Raw genomic sequence first — 24,851 nt, 5'->3', positions numbered from 1 at the left:
ATTGGTCCTAGTAAAGGCGCGAATATTGTAAAAAAATGAAATAGAACCAAAAATCCCGATGACTTTTGTATTGACAGTAATCTCTTCCACACTTATGTAGCAGAATTTTAATTAATTTCTCAAATTCAACTTTTACATAAAATTTCTTTCTGTTTGCATTTTTATTATTCCAAATTAGTGCTTTTTACATGTCATATGTATATACATAAGCTGCAATTAGACGATTAATGTTTTAAAACAATCATTTTATTCAAAACGAATTCCAATATTCGATTTATTCTCAGTTTCTGCTTGTAATTTGAATTGAATTAGTATAACAATATATGTCGTAATTGTGAGACTTATCTAAATAATTATAAAGAGATAAATTTGTTTAATGAAATGTTCATTTTTCATCCATACTTAATTGCTCACCGCTCCAAAATTTTTCAAGTTTATATCAAATAGACCACCGCAAGTGAAGAGCATCTTTTGATGCATTAGTTGAAGTGAATACTCCTGTAAACGCATATTGAGTTGTTCGTCAATGCCCATGGTCTTCAATTTGTGCAATATTGTGCCGAAGCGGTTGTACTGCAAAAATAATTCAATATTATAACAATTTATACATAGTTTACGTGCAACTTCTGCTAATTGAAATTATCTTTTTTTATCAAGTTATTTTAAAAATTGCGAGCTGCGAGGAATTAGAGGTTAGATTTTCTGCTATTACAAATTTCACCAGCCCATCGAAGTTCGTAACAGTATGAATAAAATTACAATTTTTGACAAAGGCTTTCACATAGAGGTAATATTAGGTGAAGTACATGTGTATGTAGGTATATGTACAAATTTATTGATTTAACTTGACATTTTTTGATCGTCGTATGAGCTACACAGATTTTATGAATGGTCAGTACATTTGATGCATAACTTTAACTCCGTATATATTTTAAAGCAATATTTTTATAGTTTGTAGAACGCTAAATTTTTTATTCGAATTTTCAAAGTTTTAGGTTCATTTGCTTTAGAGATACAAAGTTTAATGCAAAAGATTTAAAATCCAAAGTTAAATGCATTGGAAAAGTAAATTATTTTAGGCACGGTTTAAATAAAAAAAAAAATAAATAAAGTAAGTAAGGAAATACATATATTTATGAATATACTAGATAGCAATTTACATACCTCATCAATACAGCACTGACTCAGATAGCAGGGTAAGAGCAAAGCCAAAATTATCATGACGGTGTAGACTATGCGATCTAAATATGTAGATAAGAAATTTAAATAATATTAACTTAGTTTCAGAATCTAATATTAGAAATCTAGAAAGAATTTTCGTGTGAAGTACTTTCTGTACTGACAATCAATTTCACTTAGTGTGAGAATGATATATTCAATCAGGCTCATATTGACTGTCTATGCTATCCAATTTGTTGGAACCTCGATAAAATGATATTCGTAATTTTAATGTCGAAATTTATTTGGTTAATTCTAAATGTACTTATTTTGATGATGAACGGACTAGGAATGAGATTATTTTTAAAAATTCGAATCGAGTTGGAATACGAAATAAACCTAAAGTGTAAATAAAGTAAAGCTGATTAAGAAAAACTCGGTCGCATCGCAATGCTGGTTATGCCTGAACGTTTGTTGCTTTTAGTCAAAACTCATGTTGTATTGGAATAGAGCTTATTACATATATTTTTATAAATTGAGTGCTATTTAGCCGAAAGAAGAGGAGTTTCACCATCGATAATAACACTTACATAAACGCAAGTTCAAGTTATCACGCTCAAAGTTGATGTAAGCCCAATGTATAGCTTGAATTATAGCGAATCCATTAATGAAGAAAAACATAAGCATAGGAATAAAAAAATATCGTTCTATTTGATTTAGAAGATTCCAGACACGAGCTAGAAGTTTCTGGTTCGTTTGCAAGTCATCGTATAAACTCGAACGCAATTCCACTCTTTCACAGCGCACCAACTCTCGTCTCAAATGTACCAATTGCTGCTGAACCAGGTGTAGGAGCTCCTGTATCATTTCCACACTAACACAATACTCAACTCCTTTGAAATGGATTAACGTACCAATATATACAATAATTCCACGCTTAATTGGTTGAAAAGATTGAGTATAAAGCTTATAGCTCAGATAAGGTACAAAAGTCGAAACCACTACGAGCCAAATGCCGACTCGAAGCCCTAAACGCCAACGAAAAGATGCCAATGAACAAGCGGTCGATAAATGTTTACGTATATCCGATTCTAATTGTACAATATCACTGAGCACGTCACGAAGTAGACGGTGTTTAGTTAACGCTTGCACATATACCGTTACTTGCACTATAAGCTGTACGATATTAATGCCTATGCTTAATACACAAGTCATAATATCCAAAGAGCTTCGCATCAAAAAACTACTAAGCAGCATGTTATAGAGATATGCGACCCAAAAGCTGATAATAAATTGCACTAGCATATATAGTATGAAAACTGTGCGCATAATATGCAACATCCAATGGCGATATGTTGAAACCGTACGAAGAATGTAATATGGCGGCATCACAACAGCAAACAATGAAAAAGTCCATACGTAGGGCGCAATAACGGCAATTAAAGTTGACTCGGAAAATTTCACTAGACCCATATCGTAAAAATTAACAACTAAAGTGTACTGAAAAGAAACTAAATTACAGCATTTCTTTAAAAAATCTTAATTTTGAAAATTAATATCTACAAAAAATCGCTTATATTCTCTAATGGATGTTAGTTATGAACTTTTTCTTGTGAAAACTACACTCACTGGTTTCGGATTACCTGCTGCAGAGTGAAAATTCTTCAACACGAATCTAATGATGAATGCCACATAAAAATATATAAATAAAACTAGCCTCTATCCTGTATGCAAAAAGCTTTTTATCGAAATGCGTTGTGGTCTTTGGAAGTGGTGTTCCCACGTATCATCTGATATGTTAAAATTGCATTGAATATTACTCATACGACATGTACAACAATTCGTTATCTCCACACATTCAACATGCATGTATATTTGCTTATACAAGTATAAATGTAAAAAGTATGGGTGGAAATTAATGATTAAATGCGTTTTGCAAATTGAACAACCAATTAATTCGATGTCACATTGTATACATTCTATTTTTATAGCTCTCATATATATTAAAAGTAAATTTGAGCGGAATAGAGTTAGTTGAGTACATAATATAGTTTATGAAACCAACGGCATCTGAACAGATCAAATAAACTAAACATAAAAATAATCAAAATTTCAATATATGTATTTTACATACACTTGCGGTCAATAAACGCACCACCACTTTTGTAGATAGTCTACATAATTCAGTTATATAACTGTAAATTTAAAAAAAGTTCTACTAGATCTGGTAGACACTAAGAAATAATTTTTTTTTTTTTTTAATTGGGTTGCACACTGATTGTAGCCATCCAACTATTGTTCGCCTTTTACAAAAAAAGAGAATAGTGATGTGTTGGAGTGTAAACAGGGATCAGGTCATCCTCGAAAGTCAACTGAGAGAACAGACAACTTGGGGTGCTTTTCATACCATGTTTTGGGGCCTCTACAACTTGTTTAAGGAATAATGAATGCACAAAATTATGCGACAGTGGTTAACTATTTAGTACCGGCAACTGAAGAGCATTATTCTTACACGGATAGCCTAATCTTCCAAGATGACTCAGCGCCATGCTATCGTGCAAACTGGTAAAGTTTTGATTGAAAACAAATCTTGTATAAAAAATGTATACAATATAGGTGGGTTTGATCCTAAACAGCTCGAATTTTTATTTTTAGTTGGCCAATACATTTAACGATCTACGGCACTTGATGAATTGTGAAGTTGCTAAACAGAAGCCAACAAATAGAAGTCAACTGATAAAGATTTTAGAACTGGTTTGGTATGGTCCCGTAATAAGGAAATCAATTGAGGTCCTAGTGAATTCCATGCTTTCAAAAATTAAGGAAGTTATTGAAGCTAAAGAAAGAACGACTCGTTATTAGAAGAGCCTCTTGTGTAGTCAATATTTCTACCGTTAGTGGTGAAAATGGTTTTGCCGCTTTAAATTAACTTCACATTGTTTTCTTTTAATTAATCCTGAATTTCATAGAATGTGCTTTTTCTTTTTTTTTAATTAATTGACCATTCCTTATAAAAACCATATTCGAGAAATATTTTTGTGGATAGCTAATTTACACTATGTAGTCAAACAATTAAAAAGTATCCTTATATTCTAACTTATAAACTTATAAACAAATTGTTCATTTGATCTTATTTCAATTATATTTGGTGTGTTTTTATTAACCGCAAGCGGCGGTTAATTATAACCGAATGAATATAAAATATTTTTTTGACTTTTCTTTTTGATCTTAAGCGTTAAAGTTAAATTTAATGTAACGTTGGAAAAACAAATTTGCTTATAAAAAATGTCTTTACCAAGTACAAATTTGTGCTATTTACAATTGCTCTCAGTAAACTTGCATGTATCCACAAAAAGGGAGTTCCCCGAGATTTTTAATATGAATATATTTCGCAAAAATTGAATATAATAAATAAAATCTCAGCCCAAAGAATTTTGAATCGTGCTAAATAAAATAAAATCGTGTAAAAAATTTAAAAAAAAAATTGTATTTTTAAACCGTCTAAAAAAGACCTTGAAAAAATAGAATTAGGTGTATAATAGTATAAAATATAATAAAAACGCGTGTTATTTGTTTTTTAATATAATATATGAAAAAAAAAGATGATTTAACATTTTTATTCAGTACTTGAGGTACAAGCGTTTATTGCCTCTTCAGAAAATGGTTTTCCTAGTGTTCGAGTTTTCTTTTTGCTGGTACAACTCAATGGGTCGATGTTAATAATAACCTATTTAGGATATATCTGTTACTCCCCACTCCCCACTCCACTTCTACACATATCGCAATCATTGGTGTTACCGTGACCGATTTAAATAATATCAACAAGGAGGCAAATATTTCACTGAAACGATTTTAAATTTTTTTGAAACACGCACAAGAGCATGTGAAAACATGATTGCAATGCACACACATAAATTTCGAGCAACTAAAAAAATATTTTACAGTACACACACAAGTATGTGTATGAGCAATATGTGCATTGATGTGCTGCTCATATGTATGCAAATACAAACATAAACAAAATTTCTTGCTTTTATACGAAAGTTTTTATTTATATTATTTTTATTATTGCCAATTACAATTATTGTTGATTGTAAAACAATGGCTTAATATTAATATGTATGTACGTCTGTATGTATTAGGGGCGCACTTTTTTACTCTGTATTTAACTATATACATATATATAAACTACATAATAATTGACATAATTCATAACTATGATTAATTAAAAATTATTGGTATACATTTTCTCAACGAAAAACATATTTCATGATGTTACCTGTGATTCCTTTTTTTTTCTTTAAATAATTAACAAACATAGAGATGTGAAAATATCGTGTGAGAATTACTGATATATATTTAACAACTACAAAATAGGAACACCCCTAGTACATATCAGAGATCATTACCTAGGTCTTTGAAATACCAAAAGTATGATTTTCGCTTCAAGCTGTTATACTGAGCTGAATATAAGCGTTGTTAGTATTATTTTGAACTAATAAGTAATTAATCTATTAAGATTTGCCATAATACAAAAATTGGAATTTATCCTTGCCATTCATGAATGCGGCTTAACAATCTACCAAATATCGATATATTTTTACACATCGGAATGGTTTAATGAAGAGAATTCTACAAAAAAGTTTTCAACTTTATATAGTTTAACTCATGTAACGCTTACAACCATGCATAATGTATTAGGCCGCAACTAATGAGCTCTTCTACATACATTGCATATGCACACACATTTACATGCCTTGGAGCATAAATGTGTGTAATAACGATATTTTGTGCATTATTATATACTGTTATACATTTATTTACATACATAGATACTTTATCTTCATTGTATTCATATATTTTAACTAACTGTTAGGTAATAAGTTTAACTATACTGTAATATCTTATTGAACAGATGTCACAACTTGTCAACAAAAATATATATATTTATATTTTTTACCACTTTATTAATACACATTTTAATTTCTAATGAAATGTAACAAGTTTGCACTGGTAGATGGAAGTTTCATCGAATTGTACTTCTAAGTAGGTTATAATAAATGTTCTTACTGTTTCGAATGCAAACAAGGAATTTTTTTTTGTATTTAAACAAAAATAATTACGTTAGCAGTAAGTTTTGAAAGCAATTTTAATTTACAAATAATCAAGTTTTCACAGGTTTTAATCACTGTTTGCTACAAAAGCAAGGGCGAAAGCTTAATGTTGTAATGAGTGTTTTTGAATATGAAAAGTTTAGTATAGGAAAAAAAAATATTTTTTGTAGTTTTCAAGCTACTTTCAAATCGTGTGTCAACATTTATACAATTTTACATAATTTTTTCAATTAATTTATATCTAATTGTATGTACAGTTACCGGTATCTAAATTCATACATATGTAAATTTTATTAACTATTATTCTAATATTATTAACTATTAGTATTATTTACTCTACTGCTAAATCCTTTCTGCCTACCTTTTATTATTAATAGATATTTCACTTTATTTCATAGTGTGTGTTTAAATTGTGAATATGTTTGTGTAGAAAATGTTAAAGACAATAAACGTTTTAAGTAATGTTTAGTATCAACTTTAGTGGAATTAAATGTTTCATCATAAGCATAACCATAAACACGCCAGTTTTTGTAATACAGTTTTGAAAGTTGTTAACTAAATGTACATACTCTCTGCATATATGTATAATTAAACTGGCATTTACACATTTTATTTTTCGCCGTAATATCGAGAGATTAATCACAGTTTGTTTTGGGTCTTTATCTTATAAAATATATATGCTTAAATATGTACAAATTATTGTTTCATTTCACTCTTTTATTGCGCAAATATGTTTAACATTTAAATTTTCAAAGTTACAGTGATCTCAATATATTACGCCCATATCAGGTACAACAGCAGTTAAGGTTTGCTTTGCAGATATTAGCGTAATGTATTTGACCTATAAGGCATATTCTGTTGCTGAGTTGCAGTTTAGAATTGTCACGAAAAAGATCTGAATATACAGCAATTTGTTTTGGAGATATTTCATAATGTTTACTTTGCTTTCTTAATAAAGTTTTAAACAAAATTTTAACAAATACAATTATTATTTATATAATATTCTACAAAAATTAAAAAAAAAAAACTAGTAGTAGTAGTAGTAAATATGCGTAAATATGAAATTGAGGAACACTTAGGATATATATCAAAGTTCGATTGTGACATACGTATAAATTACCTTTCAAAGTAAACATAATTTAACAAATAGTAAAAATAAATTAAAAGGCATACTAAAGGCAGGATATAATTTAGCAGTAGAGTAACTATTATCCCGTCCCGTGCTTGCCGTTCTCGAACAAACCTTTCTTGAAAAAAGGTGACAGCTGAGACAGAGTAGCACGGGTGAGGCCCGGCCCGCCGGGTCCCTCATAAATGGGGCATTGCGGAATTTTCGTGCAGACTACAAACAAACGTCGCAAATAAAGCTCGAGTAGTCGTCTTCGATGTTTAGCCACCGATTCACTATTGGAGGAGAAAATCTCACGTCTTGGAAAGGGTAGGGCGCTGATCTACAATATATGTATACCATGAATTATAATATTGTATATTGAATTGTAGGACTAATATTTTTTATATTTATACGCACTTTTACTCCATAGCAATGCTTCATACTCAAGTGTAATTCTCTGAAACGGCTGTAGCGTCGCAACATGTTTAGCTTACCATCAGGGAGTGCGATGCGCACTTCGTATTCATAATGTGTTTGCTTACCAGCGCCGCGTATCACAAAGCTCGGGATTGTAATGAAGTGCTCGGCTTCGGCTGTTAAACGAGTAAGAAAACAGTGAGTTTACCATTATACGATTAACATTACATAAAGCGGAAACAAATAAACTCTACATACGAAAATCTCTCATTGAAGGGCAAGATCGTGTCATGCTGGGCACATAGGAGGACTCCTCCATACAATCATTCGCACTTAACTCGTAGCTCATGTCATTTTCACGTTGCAAACATGTACCCCACTGATCATTTTCAGCATCGCCCGGCGATTCCAGTAATTCCTTTTCCATCGCAATAAGTCTGCGTTGCAGTTCCTGTAGTTCCACGATTTGTTCATCTAGTTGCGACTTGCTCACATTCATTTCGAGATTCTTCATAATTAAGGCTTTCTGGTTGGAAATTTTACGCCTAAGCGCATGCATAGAGCAATATGGTCGTGGCACATCCGAGTTGCGACCCATTTCACATGACGAGCACGATGCGCTATCCTCATCGGATGTACGTACAGCAGCACCATTGAATGTAGAATTGGCGGTCGTTAAATCGCTCTCCTTTAAGCTAGACTCTTCGCCGAGTCTATTGTTATTATCTTTGGCTCTACTGGTAACAAAACCATTGTAATACTGCTGTTGAGTCGTTCTCATTGAATCCAAATATACACCGCTATCACTCATTATCGCCTTTGGAGATGATGGATTGGGCGTTAAATTGTTGTTGCCTATCTCCCTAGTGTCAGATGGGTTGCTTATGATTGATACACTTGAAGACATGCCTCTCTCTGTGGTACTTGTTTCATCTAAGTCTGCTGATGTCGCAGAGAGAGTGCTTAGTGGACTAATCTGATCGTCGACAATGGTCGGGGAATTAAGTGAAACATTCGATAGCGCTGTGTGGTAGGTATCGCTAGCTATATTCGAGTCATCGGTGTTTGTTGAACTCTGTTTCGCCAAATTTAGATTCATTCTGTTAATGGGAATAAAATATATTAATTTTAGTCATTTAGAATTTTTTTAAGATTATATTTTCAAATTACTCGAGTTTTTTCTGGCGCATAGCCTCCGAGTTGCTTTCATTTCCTTGTCGTTCATTCTGTAATTTCTCTAATTGTAATTGTATTTGTAAAATTTTTTCATCTACTTGAGCAATTTTCTTTGTACTCGCATTGAGAATACACTCTTTTTCCATGATTTTTTCGTCCAGTTTTCGAATTTCGTCATTCTGTAATCAAATAACAAAACTTTTAGTAAAAACCAACCATATAAGAATGTGCAGGTGCATTTGACTAACATTTCTCTTAACTGTGTCCTTAATAAATTGTGATGCAAATAAATCTAGAGAGTCCGCAACTTGTAGTAGCAGTTGATCCGATAGTGGAGTGAACTCTTCTATTTTCATGCCAATCTAAAAATAGAATAATATTTTTTCACTAATTTCATTAATAAAAAAAATGTATATCCGTGTTTTAATATACATATAGTATAGTTTATCCTTTTTTGTGTATACGAAACCATATCACTAACTATTACATTTTTATTAGCACACAAACCTCGTCTAATTTGCCACAGTCTTGCAATTCCTGCAACTCTTTCGCAACATATTCTGAAAAATCTCGTTTCTTTGAATCAAGCTGCGTTTGAAATGCTGAAATTTGTCTACACACAATATCAATCTAAAACGAAAACATTAATAAAGTACAAAATAAATCAATAAATTAAAAATGAAAATTATAAAGACAATCGAAAGTAAAGTAAATAACACTGTGGATTTGAATATTCAACCATTAATAAAATAAATTAGGAAAATAAATACAATAATTCAATTGTATAACTGTACCAACCAATACTTAAAAAAACATATAATGCACCTTTCGAAAACAACGAAAATAAACGGGTCACATCTAACTTGCAGATTTAAAATTTAATCCAGTGATGCAGATAATGCACTCAAAAATAATTTAATTAAGTTTTGCATTAATTTTTTTGTTTTGTAATCCCTAAAATCTTAAAAGCTTTCAAATTTCTAAACACATATACCGGATAAAAACAATGTTAATCCACAATTTATATTTGAAAATTAAAATAAAAAATAATGTTTTTGGATTTATATATTTTTGCGCTTGTGTACTTCGTGTCCTACTATTTTAGCTCTAGAGCAGTGGTCGCCATATTTGCACATTAAAACAATTTATATTTTATCAGTTTCTAATTCTAACTTTTGGTTCTCAGTTCTTCCTATGAAATACCCTTCGAAACTTTTCTCGTACCTGCACTTTTTCATTATTTTTCTCCCACAGCAACATATCTTTTCTGGCAAGTAGTTCTTGTTCCTGACAATGCAAAATCTCCAATTTGTCTATTTCTTCGGTTTCTAAGCGTTTCAGCTCATCAGCTAGTTTACGCACTTTCGCCTTATATTGGTCATGCATCTGCACGCGCTCCTGTTATTTTATTTTAAAAAAATATATAAAAACAATTTTTAAAAATTTCTGCATTTTTGTTGTTCATACTTACAATATTCAGCTGTTTTAAGGCATTCTCGATGGTATCGAGTATTTTGCGATTTTCATCTTGTAATTCTGGATCGTCGCGCGACATCGGTTTGGTTGGATAGTATTGGCGTTCGGGGCGTTTAAATGGTGACGCATTCATGCTACCGCTCATCGAGTCTTCTTCCGAATAAAAACTGGAGGTAAGTAAATTCTCACGAGATGACGTAATCAAAGACAATCGCGACATGTCGAGTTGTGAGCGACTCAAATCTTTACGCAGCTTTGCCGCTTCCGCAGGATTGTTGAAACGGAAAATATTAGTACGACCTAGCAAGATAATGTCGCCTTGTGAAATATGGGTTGGCTCATCGATGAGATGCGCATTGAGCCAACATTGTGCACCAGGATACGGATGTAATGTCACGATACCCTCTTGCAACACAATTCTACAATGTTGTGCACATATACCATCCCCAACAAGTTCTATATCTTGTGGAGTTTCCGAATCATCAGTACCGATTAGTGTTTCACCCTCCTACAAAGAAAACAAATATGTTACCAAAATATAGACAGACAGTATTTTGTACAAATAAATACCTTTAAGCTATATAAAGTTACACCGGTGGTGACATCGTTATGTATGCCGATCAGATGTGGCATTTCCGAGTCTAAAACGACGCCGAGACCTGACTTTCGGAGACCCAAACTTTTCTGCTCTTGCAAAATTGATTGTGCTTCCTTCCATTTTTCAGTCCATTCTTCGGTTAAAACCTTCTCTTGAGCTTCCTTCTTTTGCAGATCTTCCAAGACCTTCAAAGAAGGCTGTACAGTGTTCTAATGGAAATTGTTTTTAGATATAAAAAAAAATTAAATTGTGATGTTATTTTGTACTCACGATGTCGCCATTCAGCATGGTCTTGAGTTTGTTGATCTCTTCACGCAATTCGCGTATCAATTTTACATTTGTATCTTCGTTAATGGTGGGCTTGTTGATTATATTCTTCGCACGATTAGCATAGCGCAATGTGCTTAGCGTTTCACTGTAGTTACAGTCGGCCGGAGAGAGTGCAGCTATCATAATGGTTTTACTATTACCACCTAAACTATCCTTTAAGAGCCATGTGAGAATGGAATCGCGGTAGGGAATGTAGAGAATTCGTTTTGTTTGTGCAGGACTACTCGCTAGCGCGACTGTAGTGGTGCTCGTTTGCTCGGCTAAGGCAGATATTACACTACCCAATGTTACTAGGGACTTATTAATGTGCGCACCCTCTTTTAGACGTTGACCAGTGGCGCCAGTAGCATTAGCTCGTTCACTAAAAAAAAATTAAATGTATATTAACGGATATATAAATGTACTATTTGCCAAACTCTTTACACATACCTGCCTGCCAAGTCAACCAAATGGATTTTAGAAACAGTTTCACTCGGCATGTCATTCATAAAAACGGCTTGTACGAAAGTTATAGTGAAAATGGCATGGCTGCGACTACTCGTATCATTCATATTTGTACTGGCAGTGGTACGCTGAATATTACCGCGCGCAATGCATTCCTGATAGAAAAGCAATAATGATTTTTAAAAATACTGGTAATAAAAAATTGTTTTTTTTTTTAATAATGTTGGGATTAAAAAATGAATTTTTATTTTTTACTTCTGATTTTGATATTAAAAATTTTTAAATTTAAAATCATGGATTCAACTGAAAATCTTAGTTTTAATCACAAAATCGGGACTTTTCATCTTTTAAATTAAATTTCCAATATTTAATCCAAGATGTTTGAGATAAAAAATTTTAAATTTTATTCTTCAATTTAATAATAAAAATTGAAAAACCAAGTATCAAATGAAAATTGGAGTATCAAATAAAACAACAATTTTTTTAAATTCAAATCTGGAGTGAAAAGGAATAAAAAGGGAAATATTTATATTATAATATTATAATATAACTAACTGAAACACCCCTTTTTTATTTTTCCATTTGGTATTTGGGATTAGGAATTTATTTTTAACTTAATTTTAATCCGATATATTTTTTTAGCTTTATCTATCATAAGAACGCTACAGACTTTCATGATATATTAGAAGAATAATATATATAATACATATAGACAGTAATATACCTGAATTTCCTCAAAATTTGAAACGGCATGTTGTGAGAGATTTTCGACGTATGGGCCCAATGTGCGATGCTCACGAACACGCAATCCGTGCCCAGCACTATGTGGGCCCAGTAAATCCTTCACACGTTCATTGTAAATTTCCAGATAACTAGCGTGAGTTTTATAGCCTGTACCTGACTCTTGACCAACACGCATGCGTGCAAATAACTCTTGACATATACGTGGTATCAATCCAGGATTATCTGGTGTACCCATCATGGTGAATGTTTTTCCCGATCCAGTTTGACCATAAGCGAAAACGCATGCATTATAGCCTGTGAAATTTAGTACATAGAAATTAGGGAAAATGTAAATAACGGAAGAAATTTATATTTAGGTATATATTTAAAATTAAACAGTTTTTGGGTTCACTATAATATGTAGGTGAACGAAATTTGCAATTACAGCAGCGTAAAATAGCCGCCGCCAATTGCGCATGCGTATGTATCTTCACGCTTAAGGCATACAATTGTAAGTACTATCTATTATATAAAAATGTATGTATGTATATATGTATATACTTATAGTCAGATTATTCGCAATCAGCTTCAAGTGGGCCAGCGAAAGTGCGGAAGCATAGCGGCGTTTAAAACAACGCACTGAATCCAACACGCACAGCTTTTTCGCATAGCCAAATATTTTAATATACGTGCTATGTACGTGTATCTGTATACATATGTTACTAGCAAATTGTGTGCCACTTAGATATATATACCTATAATCAGGGTTGCGAATTTTTTCAGTTAAAAAATTTATTTTTAATCTCAAAACCGGAATTAAAAAATCAATATTTAATACTTTATTTCCAAAATCAGAATTAATTATTGATAAAATATCTTTTAATTGAAAAAATTAGAATAACAAATAGAAAACATTATTTTTCATATCAAAAGCTGCTATGAAAAGGGGAAATATTTGCATATTTCTAAATGAAATAATAATATTTAGAGTAATTGTATGCAAAAGGTTTGATATTTTATTGAAAATAAGCTTTCCTTTTCAACAGATACCCAAAATGGTAGAGCACAAAGTACGCAAGCGTAAAATAATTAAAAAATTCTAAAACACATTTTTTATACTACACGTCTGTCCGTCCGCGCCAGCGATAACTTGAGTAAAAATTAAGATATCTTGATTTCACACATGTGCCTTGTCACCTAAGGGGGCTTGTTATTGCAGATGGGCGTAATCGGACATTGTCACGCCCACAAATCAAAAACCTATTTATTGCCATAACTAAGCTTCACAAAAAGATACAAGAAAAAGTTTGAAAACTTTGAAAAAGTGAGCGTGGCCTCCAAATAGGTTTAATATATGTACAAGTATTATATATATCTCCCAAACCATTTAAGCTATATTAGCCATATTTGCACAGGACAAATCATTTCGACACCTCTTGCGACAGCGTGAAAATAGGTTAAGTCGGATGATAACCATGCCCAGTGCCTATATAACGGCTTTGTTAAACACTACTAAAAGTGCGATAAATCAATAACTAAATGCATAAGAGATATTAAATTTTAAATCCAGGATGGTACACGAGTCCTTTATAGAAACATGTGTCAAAATTAAGCGATGAGCATGAAATCACATACCTCCTACCTACTTTACCAATTTTTAAATTTGGTACAAGCATTATTTTGACATTCCCATGTTGCAGTGCGAAAATGGGCGAAATCGGTCGGCAACCACGCTTACTTGCCATATCAAAATCAAGCACCAATGAATATATCGGGATAAAACATTGCACAATAAGTGCATTTAAGGTATGCCATCTAAAGTTTAAAAATTGTCTAAATCGGACCATAACTGTTCATGTCCCCAGATATTGAAGATGTGGCCCCCAGTGCCTGTAACTGAGTGAGTGAAAATATCGGTAAATGTATGAGTTATGTAATTGAAATTCGGATCATTACTTATCCTAGCCCCTATATACCTAATAGATAGATTTTCGAATTCCCGGCTGACTTTATTCCGCATATATCGGCCAATATATGAGTTATCTTAATAAAATTGAGAGAGCATGTTTGCCGAACATTTCGGTCATTGCAGTTATTTATATATAAAATTGCTTGAAAATATATTCTCGAGTATACCTGAGCAATGTCAATGGTTAAAGCAACAAGCCCAAACCTTTCTTGTCCCCCCACATGCCTTGTATAGTGACTTCCGCTAATTCAGCTGTACTTAAGACGTTAAGACGGTCAAAATGTGTGATATTTAAAGAAGAAATTAATTATTAAAAAATTAGGTGAACCAGTTTCCTTCAAAATTATAAAATTATATTAATGGCTTAGTTTATATCACATAGGTATGTATATCTCATTTGAAGGTGATTATAATATAATTTTAAATATAGCAATAAAACTAAGTGAGTCAATGACCTATAACATAACTTAATAAAATACCAAATTTTATTGTAATCCGTTCACGATTCGAATAATGAATGTTGAATTCTTTCGTAACATTTTTAATATACCGGCTTGACAATACCTGTAGGTATTTCCCCAACCTTGCAAGTTGCGAGAGTGTAAAATTTTCGGTTGCACCCGAATTTAGCACTTCCTTACTTGTTTTAATTTATAATTATAAACTTGGGATTTAAATGTTTTTTTTTTAACATTCGCGTATTATTATTATTAATTAAAATTAATATTTATTATTGTAGTATAAAAAAATACTTTACATTACGTGACATTATTCCTCTTACTTCTAATAAATTCAATACATTTTTGCATAAATGCTATATTTCCTTGTTTATATTTAATTCTAAAATTGTTACATAATTCATATATTTGTGATTCTCCTACATGTTTAATCTTATCAGTTAAATATTTTGGTGCATTTTGATTTTTAGCTTTGTGGATTGTCATAAGAGTACTTAGTTCAATTTCAAGTTTCAAGCATTATTTTAATTGATGTATATTTACAACATTGAAATATAAGTCTCATTTCCATATTTTGCAATTCTTGGAGCCTTTCCATCTGGGTTTGGTTGCAGCATATATATGTATGTAATAGTGGAGCAATACTCAAAAAGGGGTTTAATAATAATGCTGTCATTATACCAACTTGTTGGCGAATTCCTCTAAGATATGCAAATTTTTTAATTTAAGTTTGTTTATTTTTAACCAACTACTTACTAACACTATATTAGTTAAAAGTTTATCTCGACACTATTTTTAATTTTCCCCATCAGCATAAATTAACGTGTCATCCGCATATAAAATTATGTTATATTTTTTTATAATCGTTTCTATATCATTTATATACAATATAAATATTATGGATCCGAAAATTGAACCTTGTGGTACTTCTTTTTCCACCCTTCCCCAGTCTGATATCTTTCAGTTTTAATTTTTTATTTTAAATTTTATTTTTGTAATTGCCAGCTATTTGGAAATTAGAAAACTATTTTTATTTTAAATTTTTTTTACAAAAAAATCAAGAAATTTTGAATATATCGCTATATTATTTTCTGGTACTAAAGAGCAAGCACGTTTTTCCGTTGAGTTCTTTTGATAAAAAATATGAAAACATTTTTCAGTAATGTCTATCAAAAAAGTATGTATGTAAATGGTTTATAACCAAATTACTTTGTTTTTTATGAAGTGAACGAGTTTTCAAGTCACAGGCTTTTTATATTCAGGTTATTTAAGTACAAGACATTTTTATTTCCCTTTACCACGACTGTTTGTTAGCAGGAGAAACAAGTTCATTTCCCTACTTATTTGCCTTTTTATATTAGAATGCCCTTACAAGATATGCATAAGTCGACAAAAAAGGTTTGCGATGACTATATTAATTTCAGTTTTTTCTCAAATGTTTCTATATTTTTTATATTATTATCTTTATGTCCCATTTGGTCTTCTATGGAATGGTTATTCTATTTTGAATTGCGGCGAAATTCACGAAAAAATCATTCACGCGCAGTCGTTAATGACAGTATGATCTCATCAGAGAGAGAGAGAGAGTTTCTCCCCATTGTCATTGTGGCGCTACGAAGTTTAAACGATCACCAAATATTAAATTATAAGAGGTTTTAGAAGTACAATCAAAGTAAAAAAACTGCATAAATTTATAAAAAAGCTGTTTGTGAATGACTTAATGCTTTTATAGCTATAAATATACAAACATACATATGAATATAGAGACCGCTATAATATTTTGAAATTGCAGATAATTCATCTGACATTGTTTGGATTCAGTAAAGTGATAATATTTGAAACTTTCAAAATTAGGCAATTAGAAGAAATGTTGAGAGGATGTTTTTCAATCTCGGAAATAAAATTTCCAATCGAAACTTCAGCAACTTCCATAATTAAGGCCTTAGGCCTTATTATCGACGGTCGTTATAAAACATATTTGATTAAATATTCCACTTTAAAATTAATTATGAATTTATTTATAACTACATTAAGATATTAAAATCATTTATATATCTAATGTAGAGGTATAAACATTCCATTAACTATTATTGAGGAATGATGTTGCATTGACAGTTCTTCGCCGGAAATAACAACACACTCGTTCTGGTTACGTAGATCCGACTGCCGGAAAAATCCTAATTGTTCAAACGGACTACTAAAAACAGTATCCTAATCTATTGCTCTACAATGTCGGTTTTATAAACATTAAAATTCAAATTTCGATTACAGTTTGCGAGTACATACATAGGTATACACGATGTCGACAAATAACTCTTAAATTTACGTTAGTTAAAATAACCGTTCCCACGACAGTCGGGTCTACGTAACCGGAACGGACCCGGATTTTATCCGGCCAAGGACTGTCAACTCGGCAGAATTCTGCCGCTACAACAACAACAACAAAAACAAATAACTCTTACTTTTTGTTGCCATTTTTTTCTGAAATTCATAAACACATTGGTTTAATTTCGACAGCGTACGTGCAGCGTGTGTCTCTGCGATGCATTACATTGCAGTTCTGTTCATATTATATATGTAGTTATACAATTAAAATATAAATCACTGCTCCTTTCTATGTTCAACATTTGTGTTACTCACCTTCGTAAGCACAGTCAATGACATCAGTGCCCAGATCGCTGTAAACCTCTTCTTGCGTTGCAAAGTGACTGTCATGCTCATCAAATGACCAGTAAGAGTAGTCAAATGTGAAGTCATGATGATTATCGCGTCCAACATCGCGTATGGATTGCAATTTTGGCTTTAAGAGTCTTGTTTTCTTACCATCCATTTGCACAATAAGCTGCGCATCCATATCGTTTTCACTATAATTAAACATGATAACTTGTTTTAAATCTTGGCAATAGCTAAAAATTCACAATTGCTTATATTAAATATATATTACATATTTTTTACTTTTAAATAATTTCACGTACATACATAAATACAAACTTGTTTACTATTAATAATCTGAAAAATTTAAGTACTTCATTTACTTTATGTATAGCTAGACCAGTGCAGAAGCCTTTAAAAATGATAAAACCAAAAATCATAGTAGATAGAAACCCATCGGAAACCAATGATAAATTGACATACATTAAGCGAAAAATAATTTTCGGGTGCTTTGAGGTCGGGAAAAGGATGGGGGGACGGGCTGAATTTTTAAAGGTTAAGAATTGTTAACATCTATATGCTATAGAGAGGTCTGATATCGGTGATTCCGATAAATGAGTAGCTTCTAGGGAAGAATTCAATCCGTGTAAACCACCTGTTAAAAAGGATATTTACCCTGTACATTTAATATCAAACCATGAAACATTTTTCCAGAACCATGGTCCATAGGTGTTAGTGAGAGCTTCGTAAACTGAACATAAATTTACAAATATACGAAAAAACGATTAGTTCAGCAACATCACATGTAACCGTGTATATGAACCATGCAATATGTTTTTATTTGAAACCCGGATTGTTCAATTTACAAATTATGGAGATTACATTCGATGATAAAGTTGTGATCTTACACCAACAAAACGTCAATAATTATTACAAAAAAAATTAAAATAAAGGTTCACAAAGCCATGATAACCTAAATAAACTAGGCTGGTAGAAAATAGTTTTCTTTACAAATCAAATAAGCATAAACTATTTGAATATAACTTTATCATGCCATAAATGTAGACAAAAGGGCAGAAATATCGACCTATAATTTTAAGGTAGTAGTCCCGAAAACCTCATTATACACACGTTTTGTTTTAAATAAATGTACAAATATGTATATAAATATTTTTTTGTGAGAAATTTGTACTTATTCATAAAAGTTATATTATAACTCTAACTAATAACCTTGAAACTGTAAGTTTAAAGCCTATTTTATGCATTACATTTTATTTTTAAAAACATATGTTCCTGCGTATGCTTTTAGTCTAAAAAAGTCTTTGTGTTTACAAACCTTAATATACGTGCATGTGGACAAATAAATAAAGTATACCTAATTAACAAGTTTTAAAGATTTGCTGGGCATAGGTGTGTTTGGGTATATTTCAGTGTTAGTAATGCGTTACCTAATTATAATTAATGTTTTTTAATACTGATCATCGCACGATTTATAATTGGAGCTACATATGTACGTATAAAAATTAGCATATACATACGACATAGCTATGCATGCAAATATGTAATTGGTACGTACCGTGCATTGAAGGGGCGAACACGAACAGCAACCTTTAGTGACGACATCTTTGAAGTGTTTGGTTGTAGAAGATTCGGTTTCCCAAACAAGTTTCCACTTCTCTGAGTTGTTGCGGAATACGTATAGTTAAGAGCAAAAAAAAAATAACTATACAATTTTTTTCATAAAGGCTTTGAACGCAGCTGAACAAAATGGGGGTAATGATTAGATGAAGTTTCCGTTTTAAAGGCACAGTAGTTTTTTATAAGAAAGGACGGTAAAATGGGTTTTGCAAAACCTTGCTTTGCTTTAACTTTTAATCAATTTACATAATTATTTGTTTTATTTTGTCGATTCCGATATCAATAATGGTAATTGTAACAATCTTTATATAATTTTTATTATTATATGCTTGTTGCGTTAAACATAACTTTTTTACACTTGTTTCTTATATGTTTTAAATATATTTTGGTTTCTTTTCTCATATTTTGATTCTCGTTGTCTACCCCTCCTTCGTGTGCTCTAACTATAGGCATTTTTCACAGATTTTAATCAAATAAATCGATTTAAACCGCACTAAATAACTTAGCAAAATATTTCAATATTGGCAAATCACATTCTACATAATTAAGCAACACAAAATAAGCTGGTAGAAAAAAAGTTTAGTTCTTATTTAATGCACGCCACGTTACTCCGCTATATACTAGCGTTCACCGCCACCCAAAAATTTAACTGACGATTCAATCGCGAAGGCATACACGATGACTATGCTCTAAACTTCCCAACATTCGCGTTGTACAAATGATTCATTCCGTCGCCTCTTTGGTTTCATTTCGGAACCAAACTTCGCTGATACTATTAACGCTACTTTGCTTTGTATCTTTTTATATTTCTATTTGTCTACTCAACTTTTCGTTTTTGTTTTGGTTTTTGCTTCGTTGTGCTATGCGCTGTTTTTCACTTGTTCTCTTCATCTGCACGCTAGAGTTGCCAATAGCGTATACTATTAGATTATATGTGATTCTTTTTATCCTCAGAGTAATAATAGGTTTAAGGAGGAGTAAACTTAATTTGTTGAACGTTGAATTGCGTTTTTCGTAATTACGTATAGAAATAGGTTTTAAAATTTCGAAGCGATCGGTGCAGGAATATTGAAGTTATGAGCGGCAACCACTTTAAAAACGTTTCGTCAATTTTGCCAGGGTCGATTAGAACTTTAGGCACAACCTTCTTGAGATATTATGCATTTATTAAAGCCAGGATCGATTAGAAATTTAGACACAACCTTCTTGAGATATTATGCATTTATTTAAGACAAAAAATGCCCGCTTTATTATTCTCAAAGCGCCTGAAGGTTTTAGTTGCATCTAATTTTCATAAAAAAGCGGGGAAGCCGCTATTAGAAGCGTGGTTTGTTTTTTAACATTATGTATTCAATGTTTCGAGCACTTACAACCCACCACGAGTGGTAATCATTAACACTATTACATACAAAAATCTCAGATTAAAGTTTGTTATAGGATGTCCATAGGCTAATAGTCAGTAGTTTTTAAATGCTGGCACAAAAAGAAATAGAAAGTTTAAATATTGAAAGTAGATAATGCTTACCACTTACATATTTTATTTGTTAATATATATTTTCCCAATTAAAGCAAACAAATTAGTGTTTTTAATTTACATACATATGTATATACATTTTTCTCCAATTAATATCTCTATGTAATTCTATATGTGAATTCTATAATAGGTCGAAATTATAAGTATCACTAAAGAAATAAATAAATAGAGAAAAATTTATCAAATAAATAGCAACAAATAAAATTAAAAGCAACCGTATCAAATAAAATAAAATTAGTTCCATAATATTCGTCTCTACATTCGTATAAATGTATTTGTATAGTGTATTAGTAGAATTGAATTTCAATCTCATATATATGAGTCATTTAATTTGTGAAACCATTCAAGGGCATATTCGTATCCTAAAAATGTTGCTGCATTTACAGGCATTGCACGAACCACTAACATCCAACTTCCACGGAATAAACGGCGCCATCCATATAGCTATATATTTAAACGTAGCATTATTAAATTATTGATACAAATTTGCAATAATACTTAAAAAAAAAAGCTTACTTTAAAATTTTTCACCAAACAATGCCTGATGTTACGGTATTGTTTATTACTCTCTGCTTGCATTATAGTCTTCACCACATCGAAAGGAATCACACACACCCATGAAAGAATGCCAGCCCAAGCGCCCGCCAATGTTGTCACCAGAAAGTCAACATTAGAACCTTCATTTTTAATGCGTCGTTTACGCACTAACGGTGTGGTTTCTAGGAAGTCAACAGTTTGACGGTACACCATCATATAAATACCGTAAGGAAACACATCGCTGTTAAAATCAAAAGTTTTTTGTGCTTAAACATTAATCAAAATACATATACTTGTAATATAGTTATTACCGACACATCATAGGTAACAAGCCTCTGTATAATCCAGAAACTCCGTCAACTTGTATGACTTTTTTAAAAACACCCCATGCTGTTCGTCTTTGTCCGAAAATATATTCATTATAATCTATGTGTAAATAATTAACAGATATAGATTAATATTTTTTAGTTTGAGAGAAGCCAAATGCTTCTGTTTTGCTCAGCACTTACAACAATGCGTCTGTAGCCTCACTTTGACCAGCTCAATAGGACATGCTATAAAAGATTGCACAAAGCCTGCAATTGATCCAGCAATGAACATATTTTGATACTCCAACTGTTCGCGCTGATAATCACTGTGACAGACACGTCGTAGTTGTCTCAAATGATTGCCATAGATACCGAAGAGTATTGAATTAATGGCGCCGGTTGTAACGAACGGAAATAGCATCCCTCTGTAAAAGCCATTTAACTTTAAAAAGTTTATTTGAATATTAAGCTTTTCTATTCGTAAATATACATACACATACATACATATGTATGTATATTTGATTGCTAAAACTAAAACTGAGCACAAGAACTTACCCCATTGTTACGATTATAGATTTGACGTATAGCCTTTGGTACTGATGAATTCGAAGCCTGCTGCCATGTTTTAATTGTGTCCAAAGGATGACCGATGAGAACTCCACATGCCCCTATCGATTTAAAATATTTATTTAAAAGAGTCCCGTATTGTTTTTATTAGGCATAGAATAGGAGTTGCTTCTACTAATTTAGAAATGTAATCGTTAAAACTACACGAGGGAAAGTAAATATGTAGCAAGCCCAAATTCTCTATAAAGATGGTATGAATCTTGACAATATTATAACTTGAACAGTGTATATTAAGTTTGCCATGAAGTTACCCCAGGAGGACCTATAAAGTACACATGGTATATACATACATTATCAGCATGACAAGCTGAATCGATTTAGCCATGATGGTCTCCGTCTGTATGTACGTGAACTAGTCCCTCAGTTTTTATGATATCAATCTGAAATTTGGCACACGACATCGGCACGACATCAGACCACTATAACATATAGCTGCCACACAAACTGATAGAACAAAGTCAAGATAAAGATCTTTTTATAACATTTAAGCTATATTAAATGAAGGGTGTTATAGCTTCGTTGCAGCCGAAGTTAACGGACGGGTTTTGAGCGAATGACTTACCGCAAAGAGTTCAACCGATGAAATTCACTATTTGTATTATTCTACAAATTGCAATTTAGACGCTAGATATTAGTGCGACCCCCTATCGGGATCATATTTACATACTTATGTACATACGAGTATAATAAGACAGATAGGAACCCTTATTTAATCAACACAAATATTTTAAATGCATTAATCTCTAAATGATCTGGGTATACATTCATATGTATATACACACGTGCATATATTTTAATTCATAATTTCATTTACAAATGCGCACAATTAAGAAAATTGCACTTCAAATTCTAGCACCTGTTTCAAAAACAAAAAAAAAAAAAAACGACGCGGCCACATGTTAATCAACAAATACAAGTACGTATGTGTGAAGATATGCTTATGAATGTCAGTGTGGGTAGAAACCGCAATTAGAAGTGTGCTTCAGAGAAAGTAGGTTTCTATTTCGAATGCCAAAAATACTGCAAAAGATCAGGGGCGCCAGTCATGAACTTGAACAAGTGTGCATGCGGATGAAAAAAGAATATTGAAAATACGATGCCCGAACACGTGTAGCGGCAATGGATCGTTTTCGGGAGGCTAGATAATTTTTAAATTTCATTAACTTGAGCGAGCGCATTTGTATGTGTGTGTTTGTTAATGCAAATGTAATTGCAAGTTTACAATTTAACCGTTTACATGAATGTACACATACATACATATGTATATATACCTACATATATATGTATGCATTTGTATGTACATATTTATAACGGCACATGTATTACATTGCATCACAATTTAATCAATAGTGAAAAATTTATAAAAATAAGTTCAATTCAACGAATTAAATAAAGAAGAATGCAGGTTATCGAATACTTGTATAATTTTGAAATTTTTATTATTTTATACTTATACTTACCACCAACGCAGCCAGCGCCAAAATCGTCCAATTTCATTGTAAGTGCGTCTTTGAGCAATTTTAATATAAAATTTGCATATACCAGTAGAATCCTGTTTTTTAAATTAATTATTCCATAAATGCTTTCGCTTTTCCGCTTTCACATCTATTCTATATGTACACAAACTAACGTTCTACCATTAATTAATATTTTATTTTCGCATCGATCCGATTTGTAGTATTATTCTTGCGCACAAAGCCACGGAACTCGATAATAAATGATTCTCTTTCGGGTAATCAAGAGTGATTGTTGCAACATGTCAAATACAAGTGCGAAATAAGTACAATGCATTTTTCAAACTTTCAGAAGCTTTGCAAGCTTAACTGCTATGCTTTTCGTCGCATAACACTTCCTTACATCGCGCAATATGTGATCAATTCGTTCTCAGGTAGGAATGTTTGTACGTGCTTCTCAGGCAAATTTGCTTTGTAATATGTATGCCCCAATGTGTAGTAACTGATCAAAATTGACCTAGACTGACAAAAAAAATTCATTCTCATCTACATATTTTAATACAATATAGTCTCCTTTTGAGGCAATACAAGCATGCACAATTTCTATACACTTGTTATAAGCCTCGGCTCTACTCGACTCCCAGACAGAGTTATCGCGTGGTAAACAAACAGATGCAAATAATTCGAGTCGAGCCCTAAACATTTTATTATGATGATTGCAACTGAAACAACAACTCAACTCAAAAGCTCAGAGGCAATTTATTTCTTACAATTTTTCTAAAACTTTACTGAATGGTATTGAAGCATTTTTCGGTAAACATTCCTTAGGCAGGTGGTCTCGGCACAGACCAACCAAATTAAAACATAATTTGCATGGAACAGACGGTGTAAAAAAAAATTATTTCCAACAAGTTAGGAAGGTCTAAATTTGGGTGTAACCGAACATTTCATACTCTTGCAACTTGCGTTACGTATTATGGATATATAACATATAAGGAGTAAAGTCAGCCGGATGTTTAAAAACCCTGAATATTAGTTACAAGTAAATAGGGGTTAGGACAAGTTTTCACCCGATTTAATTCATTTTAGGTACAAAGATGCACCATTATTAGAAAAATACGCTCACT

The 24,851-nt window shown here is 31.9% G+C and overlaps 3 protein-coding genes across 3 annotated transcripts; all 3 read right to left on the bottom strand.

Moving 5' to 3' along the window:
• Positions 1-160: 160 nt before the first annotated feature.
• LOC106619573 (putative gustatory receptor 98b) lies at positions 161-3,140 on the bottom strand. Its single transcript, XM_014237723.3, has 4 exons — positions 1,749-3,140; positions 1,165-1,241; positions 415-573; positions 161-345 (listed from the first exon to the last, which is right to left on the bottom strand). The coding sequence occupies exons 1-4, from the start codon at positions 2,629-2,631 to the stop codon at positions 247-249; spliced, it is 1,218 nt and encodes a 405-aa protein (XP_014093198.2). The 5' UTR covers positions 2,632-3,140; the 3' UTR covers positions 161-246.
• A 2,041-nt stretch (positions 3,141-5,181) lies between these two features.
• Positions 5,182-20,010, bottom strand: Klp98A (kinesin-like protein 98A). Its single transcript, XM_036361134.2, has 14 exons — positions 19,203-20,010; positions 17,615-17,838; positions 12,549-12,862; positions 11,810-11,979; positions 11,321-11,741; positions 11,023-11,259; positions 10,448-10,960; positions 10,201-10,374; positions 9,484-9,606; positions 9,225-9,338; positions 8,971-9,155; positions 8,059-8,900; positions 7,801-7,976; positions 5,182-7,723 (listed from the first exon to the last, which is right to left on the bottom strand). Exons 1-14 carry the CDS (start codon positions 19,247-19,249, stop codon positions 7,481-7,483), a joined length of 3,783 nt encoding a protein of 1,260 aa, XP_036217027.2. The 5' UTR covers positions 19,250-20,010; the 3' UTR covers positions 5,182-7,480.
• Positions 20,011-20,760: 750 nt separating this feature from the next.
• Positions 20,761-24,035, bottom strand: LOC106619583 (solute carrier family 25 member 45). Its single transcript, XM_036361262.2, has 6 exons — positions 23,731-24,035; positions 22,199-22,311; positions 21,845-22,085; positions 21,647-21,761; positions 21,315-21,576; positions 20,761-21,242 (listed from the first exon to the last, which is right to left on the bottom strand). Exons 1-6 carry the CDS (start codon positions 23,765-23,767, stop codon positions 21,108-21,110), a joined length of 903 nt encoding a protein of 300 aa, XP_036217155.1. The 5' UTR covers positions 23,768-24,035; the 3' UTR covers positions 20,761-21,107.
• Positions 24,036-24,851: the final 816 nt, after the last annotated feature.

Source organism: Bactrocera oleae, chromosome 2 (genome assembly GCF_042242935.1).
Source record: "Bactrocera oleae isolate idBacOlea1 chromosome 2, idBacOlea1, whole genome shotgun sequence".
NCBI classification, from domain to species: domain Eukaryota; kingdom Metazoa; phylum Arthropoda; class Insecta; order Diptera; family Tephritidae; genus Bactrocera; species Bactrocera oleae.
The sequence above is the reverse complement of the archived record's forward strand: the minus strand, read 5'-3'. Positions and strand labels throughout refer to the sequence as shown.

Coding starts and splice junctions, on each gene's coding strand:
- LOC106619573 (XM_014237723.3), bottom strand. CDS start 2,631: ATGGGTCTAGTGAAATTTTCCGAGTCAACTTTAATTGCCGTTATTGCG. Junction 1,242..1,748: donor TAACTTGAACTTGCGTTTAT/GTAAGTGTTATT, acceptor CTACATATTTAG/ATCGCATAGTCTACACCGTC. Junction 346..414: donor ACTTGAAAAATTTTGGAGCG/GTGAGCAATTAA, acceptor ATAATTATTTAG/ATAAGTCTCACAATTACGAC.
- Klp98A (XM_036361134.2), bottom strand. CDS start 19,249: ATGTCGTCACTAAAGGTTGCTGTTCGTGTTCGCCCCTTCAATGCACG. Junction 11,980..12,548: donor CAAATTTTGAGGAAATTCAG/GTATATTACTGT, acceptor CTTTTCTATCAG/GAATGCATTGCGCGCGGTAA. Junction 11,260..11,320: donor CCATGCTGAATGGCGACATC/GTGAGTACAAAA, acceptor AATTTCCATTAG/AACACTGTACAGCCTTCTTT.
- LOC106619583 (XM_036361262.2), bottom strand. CDS start 23,767: ATGAAATTGGACGATTTTGGCGCTGGCTGCGTTGGTG. Junction 22,312..23,730: donor TGGCGCTGGCTGCGTTGGTG/GTAAGTATAAGT, acceptor TTAAATCGATAG/GGGCATGTGGAGTTCTCATC. Junction 22,086..22,198: donor TCTATAATCGTAACAATGGG/GTAAGTTCTTGT, acceptor AACTTTTTAAAG/TTAAATGGCTTTTACAGAGG.